The 18,645-nt window shown below is 41.3% G+C and overlaps 1 protein-coding gene across 1 annotated transcript; it reads right to left on the reverse strand.

The window, feature by feature from the left end:
- Positions 1 to 733: 733 nt before the first annotated feature.
- Positions 734 to 17,790, reverse strand: LOC110193127 (uncharacterized). Its single transcript, XM_078147633.1, has 4 exons — positions 16,106 to 17,790; positions 11,153 to 11,281; positions 10,535 to 10,630; positions 734 to 3,686 (listed from the first exon to the last, which is right to left on the reverse strand). The coding sequence occupies exons 1-4, from the start codon at positions 16,200 to 16,202 to the stop codon at positions 1,270 to 1,272; spliced, it is 2,739 nt and encodes a 912-aa protein (XP_078003759.1). The 5' UTR covers positions 16,203 to 17,790; the 3' UTR covers positions 734 to 1,269.
- Between the last annotated feature and the right edge of the window lie 855 nt (positions 17,791 to 18,645).

Consider the following 18,645-nt stretch of genomic DNA (forward strand, 5'->3'; position numbering starts at 1 on the left):
AGAGCCAAGGGGAGGGGCCGAACACCCCTCCTGCTGCCCAATCGCCACTGCCCAACCCAATACCCGCACTCCCAGCCTCCCTCTGGCCTTCCTTGCCGTCTCGGAGACCTTCACGGCAAACGGTTCCCGTGGAAATGTTATGGAATCAAAATGATCCATTTGACTTTGCTTAATGCTTTCTATCTCTTCTGTGTTTACGCATTCTTCCTCCGTAGACCTGACTTCTTTATGGCATTACCCTTTATGTCTAATTCAGGTACCTATTTTAACCTTATCTCGGCATACCGCGTGAGAACAGGCCACCATTTCACCTTTCTGGGAGCCAAACCTCAGGAGGCAAGGGATAGGAGCTAGGAGAATGCGAAGGTTTGGGGAGAGGGGGAGAGGGTGGGTGGAATGCCTTTGTGAAGATTGCTTAGATGACTCCAATGTGAAATGCCATTCATTCTTCCCCACCCTCCAGAGCAGCATAAGCCAATGAAAGGAATTTGAAAAATGTACCTGTCCGATCTACGAATAAGGGAAAAGCTGAGGACCAAGCAAGAGACAGGATCACGGGAGGTAAAAAATCATTTTGATTCTATGAAATTTAAGAGTTTTTGCACTTGGCACATGCAATGTGGCCAAAATTAGAAGAGAAGCAAGAAATCTTTTGTCTGTCTTGTCCTGGTTCTCCCTCTCCCTTCTCCCCTACCTTATAACAGGGATAAAGTAGAAATATGCTCAGCACAGCTTCCTATGTATAACTGAGTATATTATTTCTTTTTTGCCTTCTAAATAGGTGAGGGGAGGGGAGTCAGAAGGTTAGGGTTACTGGCATTTAAACATACATGTTTTACTGAGGTATTTAGCACCTTACACATTAGTTTCACTTTAATATGGATTGACACAAATTTAAGATTTCTTTTCTCACCAAAATCCTTCCCAATAGCATTACATTCCTGAGGTTTCTCTCCAGCATTCCGCAATGGGAAACAAAGAATAAGCGGTAGTTGAGTACCTTCCTGTATTTGTGATAACCATATTTTCCAGTATGAATTCTCTGTTGTCAATTTAGTTCTAGGCTAGAGCAAAATAACTTCTCACAACCACGTTTCTAGCCATTATGAATTCTCTTAAGATGTAACAACTTGGGTTCTCTGAAGGGCTCTCTACATTGATTATATTAATAATGTTTATCTTTCCAGTATAAATTTTTTAATCCTGTATAAAATTACTTCGTTATCTAAGGTCTGCTCTCTGACCAAGGGACTGCTCACACTCAGTACATTAATAAGGTTTCCCTCCACTATGAATCCTCTGATGCTGAGTAAACTGGGAGCTCAGACGGAAGGCCTTCCCACATTCATTACATTTATAAGGTTTCTCTCCAGTATGGATCATCTGGTGTCGAGTGAGTCCTGCCCTCAGACGGAAGGCCTTTCCACATTCACTGCATGCATAAGGCTTCTCTCCAGTATGAACTGTCTGATGTCTGGTAACTTCTGCCCTTAGGCGAAAGGCCTTCCCACATTCATTACACTCATAAGGTTTCTCACCTGTATGAATCATCTGGTGTCCAGCAAGGTGCACACTTTGGCGAAAGGCCTTCCCACATTCATCACACTTAAATGGTTTTTCTCCAGTATGAATTCTCTGATGTAGAGTAAGCTCTGTACTATGGTAAAAGGCCTTCCCACAGTCTTTACATTCGTAAGGTTTCTCTCCAGTGTGAATTGTCTGATGGCGAATCAGATGTGCACTGAGGCGGAAAACCTTTCTACATTGATGACATTCATAAGGTTTCTCTCCTGTATGAATTCTCTGATGTTGGGTAAGCTTTCCACTCACGTGGAAGGCCTTCCCACATTCATTACATTTATAAGGTTTTTCTCCTGTATGAATTCTCTGATGCCGGGCAAGCTGGGCACTCAGACGGAAGGCCTTCCCACAATCATTACATTCATAAGGTTTCTCTCCAGTATGAATCCTCTGATGCTGAGTAAACTGGGAACTCAGAAGGAAGGCTTTCCCACATTCGTTACATTCATAAGGTTTCTCTCCAGTATGAACTGTCTTGTGCCGAGTAAGCTCTGCTCTCAGACGAAAGGCCTTCCCACATTCATTACACTCATAAGGCTTCTCTCCAGTGTGAACTGTCTGATGTCGAGTGACTTCTGCCCTCAGCCGGAAGGCCTTCCCACATTCATTACATTCATATGGTTTCTCTCCAGTGTGAATCATCTGATGTCCAATAAGGTGCACACTCTGACGAAAGGCCTTCCCACACACATTACATTCATAAGGTTTCTCTCCAGTATGAATCATCTGATGTCCAATCAAGTGCACACTCAGGCGGAAGCCTTTCCCACATTCATTACATTCATAAGGTTTCTCTCCAGTATGGATCATCTGATGTCCAATCAGGTGCACACTCTGGCGAAAAGTCTTCCCACATACATTGCATTCATAAGGTTTCTCACCAGTATGAATCATCTGATGTCCAATCAGGTGCACACTCTGGCGAAAAGTCTTCCCACATACATTACATTCATAAGGTTTCTCACCGGTATGAATGGTCTGATGCCGAGTAATCTCAGCCCTCAGGCGGAAAGCCTTCCCACATTCATTACATTTAAAAGGTTTCTCTCCAGTATGAATTTTCTGATGCCGAGTAAGCTTCCCAATCGCAAGAAAGGTCTTCCCACATACATTACATTCATAAGGCTTCTCTCCAGAATGCAACCTCTGAGGTTGTGAAAATTGTGAACTCAAGTGGATAGCCTTCTCAAATTCATTACACTCGTAAAGTTTCCCTCCAGTATGAATTCTCTGGTGGCAGTTTAGTTCTGTGATCTGGCAGAAGGTTTTTTCACAGTCATGGCATTTATAAGGTTTCTCTCTACTATCAGCTGTCTGATGGTGAATAAGATGTGCACTCTGATAGAAGATCTTCCCACATTCATTATATTCATAAGTTTTCTCCTCTGTATGAATGTGCTCATAGGAAGTAACAGATGAATCGTCCTTAGAAGGCTTTCCACATTTACTGTGTTCATGGAATCTCTCTTCACTGAGAGTTCCTTTATATTCAATAAGTTGTGGATTCTGGGAAAAAGCATTCTCATGCTCATTGCATTTACAGGGTTTCTTTCCAGTATCTGTTATTTGATGGGAATTCATGGGTGAGCTGGGTTTGTAGATGAAGTCTTTCCTGCTTTCTCTGCATTCACATAGATTCTCTCCAGGGCATAGTCTATCATATTTAATGTATTCTAATTTAGAGCTCAAAGATTTCTCACTTTTATTACACTTTGGAAATATTTTCTTTGAACAGATTCTGTTACATTTATTTATGTCTGGGCATGGAATGAAGTTCTTTTTCTGTGCATCATATGCACAAAGATTCTCTCTCAAAGACACTTTCTGTTGTGAAAAAAGGGCTGGCTCCACATGGAGATTTCTTCCATACTTACTACATTCAAGGCCTCTCAATTTATTGTGAGTTTTTCTTTTAGTAATTCTGACATTACCAGAATGTGCCTCTTTATTATTCTTCTGCATCTCTAAGCTAGCCTCACATTTCCAGACTTTTCTCAAGTAGGAGACATAGAAATCATTCCTTACTGATCTTTTATGGGATGATGATTCCATAGAAATTCCCTGATTTGGAGTTGATGCCTTGACTTCAGGCCTAGCCTCCCAATCTGGAAGAAATAAAAAATGTAAATATCCCCTGTATCCATCTGCTATTTACTTAGGCCTGTCTTTTGTCTGCACCAAAAAGAAATATTGTCAAATATTTAAGAGCAAAACAAACAATACTACCACCACCTGGCTGTACAGTCAGTCATTTCTAGCTGATGAAAACCTTTCAGATTGATCTTCCCAACGATCTTGTGATGTAGGGAAGTTATTAAATATTCTAAATGACAAAAGAAGCAGCTAGATGGCCAACTGCATAGAGGTCTCAAAAAGGAGTGAAGAAGACTCCTGGGTTAGGTGCTCACTAGCTATGTGACCCTGGAAAACTCATTTAACTTCATGTGCCAGTTCTCTCTTCTACAAAAGGAGGAAGGTGATTCTGGAAAGCAGTTTAAAATAGTACAAATAAAGTGGCTGAAATACCTATATCCTTTGACCAAGAGATTAGCTTGTGCTCAAAGGAAGGGAAGAGGGGACAGAAGAAGAGAAAGAGGAGGATGAAGAGGAGGAAATGGCTAAACAAAACTCTAGAACATAAATGTAATGGAAAATTACTGTGTTGTAAGAAATGACAGATATGATGAATAGAGAAGCATGAAAACACGTACTGACATAGAGTGAAGCAAATAAAACCAATAAAATGCACATAGATTTGGGGTTAGAGTAGGAGGCAATGACTAAAATTGCCAATTATACTGGCAATGACCAATGTAAATGAAAAGAACCACCACCACAAAACAATTTTTAAAAAGTGTTACTTAATGAAGGTTGCCAAATTTCAAAGAACCTTGTATCCAAAAAATGTATATATGAGAAGACAAACTTTCCCCCCACTCCTCTGTCTTTAATATTCAATCTATCTTAATCTATTCATCCAATGGTCCCTACCCTCTTGTCTATTAATATGGCTAGAGCACTGCTATCTTTAAAAAAATTTACAACCCTCTCTTTTCCTCAGGATCTTATCCTACACATCTCCTACTTTCTCAACAAAATTCCTAGAAAAAGACATCTACATTAATTGCCTCCACTTTCACACTTCTTACTCCTCCAAACCTTGCAATCTGGATTCCAATCCCACTCAACAAAACCTCTCATCCCATGGAAACCAACAATCTCTACTGTTATCATTGTCTCTGAAACATCTGAGACTGCTGACCAACCTTATTCTAGTATCTTTCATGGGTTTTCTCCTTTTCCTTCCTTTATTAAAAGAGGATTTTAATGGGGCAGCTAAGTGGTACAGTGGATAAAGCTCCAGCCTTGGAGTCAGGAGGACCTGAGTTCAAATCTGGCCTCAGACACTTGACACTTACTAGCTGTGTGACCCTGGGCAGCTCACTTAACCCTGATTGCCTCACCAAAAAAATAATTAATTATTTTTTTTTTAAAAAAGAGGATTTTATTGAGATTATAGTCCCATTAAACACAGGAACAAGGCCTTCCTAGGACAGACTACTCAAAGGCACTTCAGTTAAGGGAACCAGACCAAAGCTCAATTCAAAGACTGCCTCTTGATTTGATCATCTTCTTGGGATGCAATCAATGAAATAACTATAGTTCACCAAGCAATGGGCTCAGTGCAGGTACTACAAAGAGAAAAAACCAAATTCTTGACTTTAAATGGGGATGGTGGGAAGAGGGGGAGAATCACATGTATGGATAGGAGTAAATAATGAATATGAATAGAGTTAATACAACATCATTTCAGAATGTGGACATTAGCAACTGAGAGCATCAAGAAAGGCCTTGTTCAAAAAGTGTCACTTGAGCTGCGACTTGAAGAGAGGTAGAAGGGGCAGAAGGGAGGAAGAATGGGGCCCAGCCAGTGTAAAAACATAACAGCTCTTCTCTTTCTCCTGCTCCGAAAAGATAAAGGCCCAGGACACTTAGCTTTACCTGCCAGTCCTTCCTTCTCTTCCTCATACCACCCTTCCTACAATAGGGCCATACATATCCTCTCTACTTCCTCCAGGAAGAGTGATGCACTATAGAAAAAGAGAGCTGGGGACAGGATCTTTTAGACAACAGAAACTGTTTACAAGCGAGAACCCAAAATAGGTATGTTAGAAACTTTAATTTCATGGAGAATCCAGTGACAAAAGAAGGAAAAATTAAGTATGAGGAATGTGAATCAAAGAAGAGAAGTCCAGAATAAACAAAAAGGGAAGGGAATAAGAGAATCCTTTTTTAAAAAAAGATGGAGAAAATAAAACTTTTAAAACTAACAGAGATAAAAACAAAAAGGGGGAAGAATTAGATAATTAAATTAGAGAAACAAAGAAAAAGGAAGAAGTTAAGGAAAACTCTAAAACTAAGGAAAGGGGTAACAAATTACCTAAATAGACACTAAAAAAAATTACTAAGCCAACAAATAAATAACACTCAAAATAAACACTAAAGAATAGATAATAATAAAGGAGAAAAAGATAAACTGGAAACCCCTTCCCCCCCCCACAAAACTATAGAAATGATAAATAAAACTAAAAGATAGCTCTTTGAAAAGATAAAATTGATAAACCTTTAGATAATCTGATTAAAAAGAAGGGTGCAGAAAATCAAATGAACCAAATAGCAAATGAACAAGGTAAAAATCACTACGAAACAAGAATAAAAAGAATAATTCAAACTTACTATGTATATTCTAACAAAATTGAAAGGAAGAAAAAAATAAAAGAATACCTTCAAAAATATAAAATACTCAAACTATAAGACCAATAGATGTTTTAAATAATACAATCTCAGAAAAGGAAATAGAACTAGCTGCAAAGGAAATACCAAAGAAAAAAAATCTTCTGGTGTTGAAGGATTTTTAGGAGAATTATATCAACCTTTTTTTTTTTTAATGAGGCAAGTGGGGTTAAGTGACTTCCCCAGAGTCACACAGCTAGTGAGTGTTATGTGTCTGAGGCCAGATTTGAACTCAGGTACTCCTGACTTCAGGGCTGGTGCTCTACCCACTGTGCCACCTAGCTGCCCCTTATATCAACCTTTTAAAGAACAATTAATACCAATACAAATTATTCTCAAAAACTGAGAAAGAAAGCACCCTACCAGGTTCTTTTTGTGACACAAAATATATACTATATAATATATACATAAAATTAAACTAAGGAAGAATAGTGCACAGAACTAAAAACCAGCATTATTATTATCAATCCAACAACTTTAACTAAAATCCTGTCAGTAATTCATCTAAGAATCTATCCATTATGACTAATTTGAATATATACAAGACTACAAGGATGGTTCAACATAGGAAAACAACATAATCATATCAGAAAGAAAAAACATCTAAAACAACATAATTTCAGCAGATGTGGGAAAAGTCTTTGACAAAGTATAATACTTATGAAAAAAAAAAAGCGAGTGATCTGAAAGAATATTAAGATATTAAAAAAAAAAGTCATGAAAAGTATATATCTAAAACCAAAAGCAGGCATGATATACAATGGAGATACACTAGAAGGTGCTGTTGTTCAGCTATGTCCAACTCTTTGTTGACCCCATTTAGGGCTTTCTTGGCAAAGATGCTGGAGTGGTTTGCCATGTCCTTCTCCAGCTCATTTTACAGATGAGGAAACTGAGGCAAACAGGGTTAAGTGACTTGTCCAGGGTCACACAGCTAGTGTGTGTCTGAGGCCACATTTGAACTTAGGAAGAGTAATCTTCCTGACATCAGGCCAGGCATTTTATCCACTCCATCACCTAACTGCCCCATACACTAGAAACTTTCCCAATAAATACAGCAGTAAAACTAGGATGCCCACTCTCTCAACTATTATTTTATATAGTTCTAGAAATGTCTCAGTAGCATAAGGGAAAGAACTTAAAGGTGTAAAGATACACAAAGAGGAGATAAAACTATTTGCTGATGGTTTACATAGAAAATCCTAGGAAATTGGTAAAGATGCTGAGATACTTAATGGTTTCAGCAGCATTCAAAGCTAGAAAATAAACCCATAAAAATCAAAAGCATTTCTATACAATAACAAAATCCAGGAGGCCATAAAAGAAAGAGAAATTCCATTGTAAATAATAACAAAATGCATAAAACTTTTGGGAATCAATATACCAAAACACCCAAAATACTTGCATACATCCCATTACAAAGTGATCCTTAAAGAAATAAAGCACAACTTAAATAGGTGAAGGAATATTCAGTGCACATGACTGGGCCATGCTAATATAATAAAAATGACAATACTACCAAAGTTCATTTATAATTTGAATGTTACACCAATCAAATTATCAAAGGCATATTTTATACAATTCAATAAATAACAAAACTCAGTGGAAAAAAATAAAAGAACTAGAATATCAATGGAAATAATGAAAAGAGGTAGATATAAAGGAAGAAGCACTTCTAGAACTCAGTATTATTAAACCTCAGTAATCAAATCTACCTGGTATTGGTTAAAAAATTGAGAGGTAGACTAACAGAACAGACTAGAGAAGGGAGAATTAGAAACAATGGAAGTCAACAAATTTGTGTTTCTTAAACCTGAAAATATAAACTTAGAAATGAATTTATTTGATAAGAACTGCTAGGAAAATTGAAAAGCATTCTGGCAGAAATAAGGCTTAGACCTGCACTACTTTCCACAATATACTTTAAATGTGTATCTTAAGATTAAATATCATACTATTTAAAAAATTTTTTTTATAATTTTCATATATCTTTCAAAGCTATGAGTAGGAGATATATTCTTAACCAAACAAGGGATAGAGACAAGTGAGTAAGGGAGGGAATGAATGAATAAATTAAGTATTTATTAAATGCCTACTATGTATAAAGCACATGATAAGCACTGGAGATACAAATAGAAAAACAAAAGTCTCTGATCTCAAAGACCTCACATTCTAATGAGGGAGACAATACATACGGAAGCAGGATGGAGATTACAACCACAAAAGATTAAATACATAACTTTGATTACATGAAACTTAAAATCTACAGAAATACTATGCACTTATGGTAAGAAGGGAAATGTTCTACTGGAAAAAAAACCTTTGTATCAAATTTCTCTGATAAGCCTAAAAATGTATAAACAATTAGTGGGGAATTACTTTTATTCATACATATATATATTTATTAATATGTGTATATATATGTAGATATATATATATATATCTACATACATATATATATATATTTACACATATGGAACTAAAAGCTATTGCCCACCAGATAAGTGGTCAAAGGCTGTAAAGAAGCAGTTCAACAAACTATTAACAATCACATGAACAAATGCTCCACAATGCAAAATAAAACCGTGTAAATCAAAACAACCCTGAGGATGAGACATCAATGCTGGAGGGTTTGTGGGAAGACTGGCTCATGCATTGCTGGCGGAGCTATGAAATGGTACAATCATTTTGGAAAACAATTAGGAATTATGCAAATGAAGTGACTAAAGTGTCCACGCCGTTGGACCCAGAGATCCCACTTCTAGGTTTATACCTGGAGGAAACCATGAATAAGAATAAAATCCCCATATACAACAAAATATTTACAGTAGCACTTTTTGTGATAGCAATGAATTAGAAACAATGTAGAGTCCCGCTGGTGGGGGAACAGCTGGGGGAACAGCTAAATAAACTGTGGTAAATGAATACACTGGAATATCACTATACTGTAAATGACCAATGTGACAGATGCAGAGAAGCACAGAAAGGTTTATATGAACTGATGCATAATGAACCAAGCACAGCCCAGAAGACAACAGACACAACAAGCACAGTATAAAGAGCCACCATGAAAGGAGACCAAGACGATGGTTTGCAACTATAAAGAACAAGCATGGCTCCAAGGAAGAGATGAGAGAAGTCCCGCCACTCTACATAAGCCCCACAACTAAGAAGAAAGACAAAGTGGCACATCACTAAACACCAAGACAGAACCAAGAGTTCGGAGGGTGATATGCAAAGAGAGAAGTTTATTCTAACTCTGTCTAAATGAAGAAATGATGAAGAGAGGTGAAGCAGAGGATGGCCAGTAATAACTTCACAGGTAAGAAAGAGACAGACAGACACAGAGTATAGATAAGATGAGGAAAGGGATGGAAGGCTGGATTTAAATCCTGGCTCTGTCACTTACTATTCATCCGTATAACCTTGGCTTTCCTAATCTGTAACATGTGAACATTAGACTGGATGATCTAAATCAGGCCTGCACAACATGCAGCCTGCGGGCTACTTATGGGCCACTTGCAGCATGCCAAAGGATTTCCTCTACAAAGAAAAGATGTTTTCCTTTCTACTTTTCACTAGCTGCCCGAAATCCTTTGGCATGCAGTCTGTGGGCTGCAGGTTACACAGGCCTCATCTAAATCTATGACCCTGTGCTCTATTCCCTACTATGGGTCCCAATTTTTTTTTTTTTTTGGCTGAAGGGACACGTGAGTCAAGAGTTAAGGAACCAGATTTGTCCTGGGAAAAGAACAGACTCCCTAAAAGAGCTTATTCCTACACAGCCTTAGCTCTTCTCCACAGGCCAGGGACATTTGAGGATGGCTCCCTGTCCAATATTTTAAGAGTTTCTCCTGCACTAAGGGGTACAGTAGGTAGAGAACACTAGATCTGGGAGTTAGGAAGACCCAAATTCAAATCCAGCCTCAGACACTTACTAACTGTCTAACCCTAGGCAAGTGACTTAACCACCACCAGCATGGGGATATAACTGTATCTCCCAGGATTGTTGTGAGGATCAGAATAAGATAACACCTGTAAAGTGCTTTGAAAGCCTTGAAACACCATATAAATGCTGACTATCGTTATTATCATTAAGGACCCAAAGAATTGTTTTTTGCAATGACTAATCTAATCTGCCTGAAGGTCACTCACTCACCTGGACAGATGCCTTCTGGAACTTTTCTCTCAGACATCCAAGGTATTTCCCCTCGTTCCAACTGAAGGATCACATCTGGCTTGGAAACGGCAAGTCCTGCTCATTGGAAATGGAAGAGTGCTAGGGACAGAGAGCCCCCTCTGAAAAAAGTGAGATCCATCCCAGCCCCTCTAAGAAAAAGTGGGCTTGCCTGGAAGATCCAGATTACCACCAAGGCCCACGGAAGAAGGCTCTATACTATGTCCCTAGGAATTATGGAGAATTTGGCTCGTGCCCTCTAAGAGGCAGGATTCTTTTCTTGTTTCGTGTTCATGTTCACGTTGGGACTTTAGAGGACAATCTTGGACATGAGGAAACAGAGACTAGAGGAATGAAAGCCTCAGGGATAACATTATCAAGCTTCTTAGTTTCCCAGTTTATAAATGCAAATACCTCCTGTAGAATGTCAGCTTTGAAGGCAGCCCCTATGTCTTCCTCTCTTTGCATCCCCAGTGCCTGGCACAGAGGTGGTGCTTTATAAGTGCATGCTGGATTGTGGAAAGACCTTTGGGGGTAGGGGGAAGGGGGCCAGTGGCACAAGGCACACTGGACAGTAACAGTTCAAGAACTGTTCCTCACCCAGGCAGGCAAGGTTCCCGTAGTTCTCCAGCATCACCTCCCTATAGAGCTCCTTCTGGGAAGGGTCCAGCTGCCCCCATTCCTCCCAGGTGAAGTCAACAGCCACATCCCTGAATGTCACTGATTCCTGAAACACCAAATGCATGTCCACTTACCCAGAGACCATTCCTCTGACAGAGCTCAGGAGGAGCTCAGCTGGCAGAAACTGCAGAGGGTTCCAAGTTGGTAACACACCAAGTAAAAAAACAGAGTTAGACACCCCAGTGTGCCAGAAAGAGTCCAAGGGCCTGAGCTCGCAGCCCGCCTCTGCCCCAGGTGAGATGAGGGAGTCGGACCATCTGAGAAGCTGTGGTTCGTGGTCCTGGGCACATCAATGTGGGCAGGGAGTACAAGCCTTCCCTTTTCCTAGAAGCTACAAGAGCCCCTTTGCCTTGGAGCCTGTTTCCTTCAGGAGGTGCTGAATTACACAGGAGCACACCCTGCTTCTCAGTGTCTCTTGCTCAGCTGCCCCTGAGGCTCCTGGGTGGCAATGCCAAATCTATCAGTAGGGCCCTTGTCATTTTTTTTTTTCGGTAGCGGTAGAGGAGCTTTTTTCAATGTATCTGTCGATTCCTTGCATTTCTTCTTTTGAGACCTGCCAGCTCCTATCCCCTGGGGAAGGAGCCTGTTACACAGGTGAGAAACGCAGAGTGTAACACCCCAGGCACAAGACTGTACATCTCGGAGCTGAGGCTTAATCCCATCTTCTGACTCCCAGGCCCCTGCTTCCTCTATTCTGCCAATCTCCCTCTTGCTCTATAGGTCAAGTGCACAAGTGTGCATCATTTGCCTTTGATTTCTTCAGTTTGAACCTTGTCTGTAACTTGTCATCTTAGAAAGCTGGCAGTGGGGGAGGGGAGGGGAACGTGCTCAGCATCCCTTGGCCAGGGTCAAAGGGGGGACTCAGAGGCCAGCACTCTGCCTGATGATGCTTCCCCTCTGCCGTCAGCACCTCATCACACTGCGTTAGAATCACCGAATCATGGGTCACTTAGTCCAACTGCCTAGCTTTACAGATGAGACAACCAAGGTTCAGAGAACTGATCACTGGAGGTCACACAAATATCGCAGAATCACCTGATGCAGCCCAACCCTACTCCTACAGGGAGCCCCCAGGGAAGCATTCACAGAGCCTCTGTGTAAAGACTCCCAGTGAGGAAGACCCCATGTACCTCCCTCTAGTGCCTCCTTCAAATACATGGATTCATATGGCTCCTCATGTGGAATGCACTCAAGGTCTTTCTGGACTTCCATGTGTCTGTTCCAGTAATCAGCTTGCTTCAAGCCTAGGAGATGACATCATGCTTCCCTCCTCTCTAGGGTTAGTTACAGACTTTGTTTTAGATGCAAAGTCATAATTTCAATCATAATCGCTGAGCGCCTAGGCTCAGGAGGAGAAATCCGGCCTCAGACACATAGCACTTAACTAGCTGTGTGACTCTGGGCAAGTCACTTAACCCCAATTACCTCACCAAAAAAAAAATTATAAAAATAAAACAACCAACTTGAAATAGAGAACCAAAAATTTAAGGAAGAAAATAATTCCTTGGACAAAAGACAAACAACAGAATTGAGGAAAGGGAAGGTAATGATGTTCTAAGAGATGAAGAAATAATAAAACAAAATCAAAAGAATGAAAAAAATAGAGAATTTTAAACATCTCATCAGAAAAACCACTGATCTGGAGAACAGATTGAGAAGAAATAATAAAAGAATAGTCAGACTGCCTGAAAATTATAATTTAAAAAAAAAGAATACTGATACAATATTACAAGAAATTATCAAGGAAAAATGCCCTGAAATTCTACAAAAAGAAGGCAAAGTAGAAATAGAAAAAATCCACTGATCACCACCTGAAAGAGATCTCAGAAGGAAAACTTACAGGAATATCATAGCCAAGATTCAAAGCTCCCAGGTTAAGGAGAAAATATTGGAAGCAACAAGAAAAAACAATTTAAATATTATGAATCTACAATAAAAGATTACCCAAGACTTAGCAGCTACTATGTTGAAGGACTGTAGGTCTTGGAATACTATATTTCATACAGCAAAAGAGCTGAGGTTCAAACCAAGGGTAACTTAACCAGCAAAGTTAAATACAATTCTGAATGAAAAAAAAATGACATTTAACAAACTTAAAGACTTTCAGGTATTTGTGACAAGAACAGCAGAACTTAAGGGAAAATTTGATATACAACATCCAGGAGAAATACAAAATAAATATTAAGGACCAACTGTAATGGTCTTAATAAGGTTAAATCATTTACTTCTTATATATGAAAATATTATCAGTTCTTTTATGACTGTCATTTTTATTTGGGTAGTTTAAAAGAAAGGCTTGGGCTGGGCCAAGTATTATGGGATTATTAAAAAAAATAAAATTGTACAGAGAGAGATAAAAAGGAGCAATTATCTCATACGAATGAGGCATGCAAGGAAAAACTGATACAAAGAAGCTAGTGGGGGGAGGATGGGTAGTGCTGAAACCTTACTCTCCTCAGGAATGGGTTAAAGAGGGAACAACATACATATCTAGAAGGGTATAAAAGTCTTCCAAATTTAGAAAGAAATAAGAGCAAAGAGATTGGAGGGGGTAAGGAAGAGATTCTTGGAGGGTTGGGAGGGTTAAGGAATAAGAGGGCAAGGTAGTGGGTAGAAATAAAGCAAAGGAGTGAGAAGGGATGAATAGGGTGAAAAGGATAGTGAGGAGAAACAGGAAGGAGGAAAATATACAAGTAATTATGCTTTTGAATGTGAATGGGATGAATTTACCCATGAAATGGAAACCGATAGCAGATTAAAAGTTTGAATTCAACAATATGTTGCTTTCAGGAAATGCTATAAAAATGAGAGATATACACTGACATAAAATAAAGGTCAGGGGTAGAATTTATTATATAAAAAAAGCAGGGGTAGTAATCATGATTTCAGACAAAGTTAAATCTAAAACACATTTATTCAAAAGAGAAAAATAGGGAAACTATACTATGCATCAGCCATATTATTCAATATTGTTTTAGACCATTTAAAATAACCAGACAGTATAAAACAGCTGAGAGTATACTTGCCAAAACAGAATGAGGCATGCACTGGAACCATATGAATATAAACAAACATTTTTTATACAAATAAAGCTAGATCTAAATAACTGAAGTAATATTTATTGCTCATGGGTAGGTAAAGCTAATATAATTTTTTAAAAAATTTTACCTAACTAATCTATTTATGTAATGCCATCCCAATTAAATTACTAAAAAATTATCTAAGTTAGAAAAAAATTATAATGAAGTTCATTTGGAAGAACAAAAGGTCAGGAACTTCAATGAAACTGGGGGGAAAAAAAGTGTAAAGAAAGTAGATTTAGAATTATCAGACCTGAACTATATTATAAGGACAGAACGCTGTTGAAGTGTAAAATGGATTCTTTTGATTATTTTAAATTAAAATATTCTTGTATAAAGAAATACAGAAAATTGGGGGGAAAACTTTCATAGACAATCTTTCAGAGAGAATGTGATTGGGTTGGAACATTGTGGTGGTGTAGGAAATGATGAGCTGTTTGATTTAGAAAAACATGGAAAGACTTAGACTTATGAAAGAACATGCCATCCCCCCCCTCAGAGAAACAGACGACAAGTGGAAATAAGCATACTACAGTCTTACATATACGAATATGAGTGTACATGTGTTATATATGGTATATGTGTATCTGCACTTAATTGTAGCCTGGGGTGGGGGGCAGGGTAATTCACTAAAAAGTGCACAGCAGAGAACAAAACAAAACCTACAAGGAAGCAAAGAAAAGCTGTACAGCTTTGAAAACAATGCGAAGTATTTATTAACGTGGGTTTTCTTGAAATGGAAATTTGTTGCTTTATCTTAAATCCTCTTAGGTTCTGCTGTATACATGGCAATGTTTCTTTTTCCTTTTCTTATTTTGTACTTAAGTTTAAAACAAATTTAAAAACTTTTTAAAAAATAAATTTTAAACAAAATAAAATAAAAAGATCTCACAGAATCCTTGTCCATTTAGACCTTCACAAGAGGGGCCAGCACACACTACCCTCTTTTATGCCTCATTTGAGCCTGCCAGTCCTATTTGAGGAACAGACCTTATTCCTCTCTGTCTCTCTCTGCAAGGCCTATCAAGAAACTGCATGATCTTAACCTGGGTCTGAAAGAATGTTGGGAAGCTCCCTGAATACTGGCTTTCCATCTTCCAAGTCATTTCCTTTTTTTCTGGGAACAAGAAATGGCTGCTTTGACGAGAAAACATCACTCCTAAAGGGTGGCATGTCTCTGGAAGTGAGCTAACCTCAGGACTAAGCTATCACTTGCTCCCTCACTCTGGGGCCTACGGCAGCAGAGGCTTTGGCCTTCCACTCAAGTCACACACAATCAGCCTGTCTGTAAGCCAGATGTGTAAGGCTAGTGATGACTCTTGGACCTTAGTTCTCAGGCCCTGCTAAGCTGGACTCATCTACCAGTCTCCTCGTCACAGCTTGTGACACTTCCTGTTGGTGTCTCGGTACCTTTTCATCAGCAGAAATGGGGCAGCATTCCTTGTAAGGCTCACAAGGTTTTCTAAGGAAAGCATGCTTTCTTTCTGTGGCTGCCTTTGGCATTTCTGGTAGCACACTGGCACTGAGAATACAGGCCCGGACCCCTTGGCAAATGAATGAATGAATGAGTGGACGCTGGGTGGAGAAGACAGGGAAGTGAGGTGCATTCCTATGAAGTCTCTCCCGTAGGGAGGCAGCGATCCTCCTCTAGCTGCATGACTTTGGGTAAAAAGTACTTGGCCCAGTGCCTGGCACAGAGTAAGAACTGGCTCAGTCATCCATCAAGCTGATGATTATCTGGCACTATGAACAGAGATGCCATTCCAGGAAACAGCAATTTCCCACTCACCTGGGGGGGTCCTGGCTGTCAGGAGCACAGGGGCCATTCCTGCCTCCTGAGAAAGGGCAGAGGGCTCAGAAGGCAGATCTGGGGAGGAAAGAGGAGCCATCAGAGGGGAAAGAATGGCCCGCCTTGCAGGTGTCTGGAACACCTACACCTACAGAGTCATGGCCCTCATCCCTACCCACTCATTCACTGCCTGCTAAGGACAGGGGGAGAGGCAAAGAGGGCAGAAAGCAGAGGGCCAGCTTCAGAGCCAGGGAGGCCAAGGGTCAAGCCTGGCATTTGGCACAGGCTGGCTTTGTGACCCTGGGCAAGTCCTCGACCCTCTCGGACCAGTAACACCTCCTGAGGATGATAAGGGGCTAAGGAGGCCACGACATTGGGGCCCAAACAGGAAAAGGAAACAGTGCCTGCCCCAGAGGAGCTCAGAATCTGGGGGGCTGGGGAGGAGGAAGAGGAAGAAGATGGAGCCCAAGAGGGGGGCACAAAGAAGAAAAGGACAGCACAAGAGGAGTAAGGGAATGAAGAGAAAGGGCAAGAGCAGGAGGAGTGGGGGATGAAAATTATAGGGAGGAGAGAGGAAGGGAGGAGGAAGAGGAGGAAGAAGAAGAGAGAAGAGGAAGAAGAAGAGGAAGAGGGTGGGAATGAGAAGGATGGGAGAGGAAGAAGGTGGAGGGGTGAAGATTACGGGGAGATAAAGTGGAGGAAGAGGATGAGGTGGGCAGCCTTGGGGCCGGGTCTGAGGGAAGGCAGCTCAGGTGTGTGTGTGTGGGAGGGAATCCTCGGTCCCCGCCCCCACCCTCTCGGGGCACCTCGAGGAGGAGGGGAACGCGCGCGCCGGGCGCCGCGGGGGTTGGGGGGGGGTGTCGAGGTGACCGTTAGGTGTAGCCGCCGAAGGTTGCTTTCGCGCTGCCCTCGCGCTGACCCCGCGCTGACCTCTGCACAGACCAAGGCCTCCGGGAGAGCCGGATGGTTCCGGAAGTGCCCGCCCCTGGAGCCGAAGTCGACGACGTCAGCGCACCCTCCAAGGTCCCGTGACCACACGCCTGGGGGACCAGCCGAGCGGGCTGGAAATCGTCGTTGGCAGCCGCTGGACGAAACGGAAATGCCTTCCTGGAGCGCGGCACCTCGTAGGCGCGCGCCGGAGCCCCCTGCTGGTGGAGGCCGGAGGCGACGCCCCAGAGCGCTTCTGGGCGAACCCCAGGGAGGACGCCCCCCCACCAAGGCCGCTACAGGGGATAACCACCCCCACCCCGAGACCGCTCAGGGCGCCTGGCAGATGGAGCAGAGATGGGGCTGACGGTCCCAAGGGAAAGACCGCGTGGAGGAAGATTGCCCCCGGCCGGCTCCCCGATGGACAATGTGGGGGCAGCAATGGAAAAGTGACTGCAAAGACCCGGCTTTTTTAAGTTCACGAGGAATTAAAGGTGGAGGCCCCGCGAGGCCAGTGCCGAGACTTGTGGGCTGTAAATGCGCTGTGCCTTGCAAGGAATTCCCAAAAACACCAGGAGCCACGTGGCTAGAAGAAAAGCCGTGCTGGTCATGGGGCAAAGAGGAAGAATGGCTAGCCCAGATGGCTGCTCACGAGACTCGGAGAAATGGAGGCAGGCCGAGGTGTAGAGGTAGTGAGGTCTGCCATGATGCTGATGGGCACGATCGGGACCAGGAACCCAAGAGTCTTGGGAATGAATAGCATTGCTTCCAGCCCAGTACCGCAGCCATCACCCTGAGATCAACCCCTGTGGAGATGCTGCCCTGCAGCTGCCACTGAACACAGGAAGGAAAGTCCCTGGCACCGACCAATGGATCAACATCACAGACTGGCATAATTTTTATTAATTTATTTTAATTTATCAACAGTCACTTCCATAAGCTTTTGAGTTTAAAATTTTTCTCCCCCTCCCTCCCCAAGACAGCTGGCAATCTGATATAGGCTATACATAGATATTCCTATTAAACATTTTCACCTTAGTGCTGTTGTAATGGTAAGCTTCCCTCTGCATTCAGACTACATTCTTTCTTTGGATGTGGATAGCATTTTCCATCTTTAGGCTTTTGGAGATGTCTTAGATCCTTGCATTGCTGAGAAGAGCTAAGTCTATCAATGTTGGTCATCGCACAACATGGCTGTTACTGTGTACAGCATTCTCCTGGTTCTGCTCACTTCAGTCTGCATCAGTTCATACAAGTCTTTCCAGGTTCTTCTGAAGTCAGCCTGCTCATCATTTCTTATAGCACAATAGTATTCCATTACATTCATATACCACAACTTGTTCAGCCATTCCCCAATGGATGGGCATTCCCTCAATTTCCAATTCTTGGCCACCACAGAAAGAGCTACTATAAATATTTTTGTACATGTGGGTACTTTTCCTGTTTTTATCATCTCTTTGGAATACATACAGCCCCAGAAGTGCTATTGCTGGGTCAAAGAGTATGCACATTTCTATAGCCCTTTGGGCATAGTTCCAAATTGTTCTCCAAAACAGTTGGATCATTTCACAACTCCACCAACAATGCGTTAGTGTTCCAACTTTCCCATATCTTCT

The sequence above is a fragment of the Phascolarctos cinereus genome, unplaced genomic scaffold, assembly GCF_003287225.1.
Source record: "Phascolarctos cinereus isolate Bilbo 61053 unplaced genomic scaffold, phaCin_HiC Scaffold_7;HRSCAF=346, whole genome shotgun sequence".
Taxonomy (NCBI): domain Eukaryota; kingdom Metazoa; phylum Chordata; class Mammalia; order Diprotodontia; family Phascolarctidae; genus Phascolarctos; species Phascolarctos cinereus.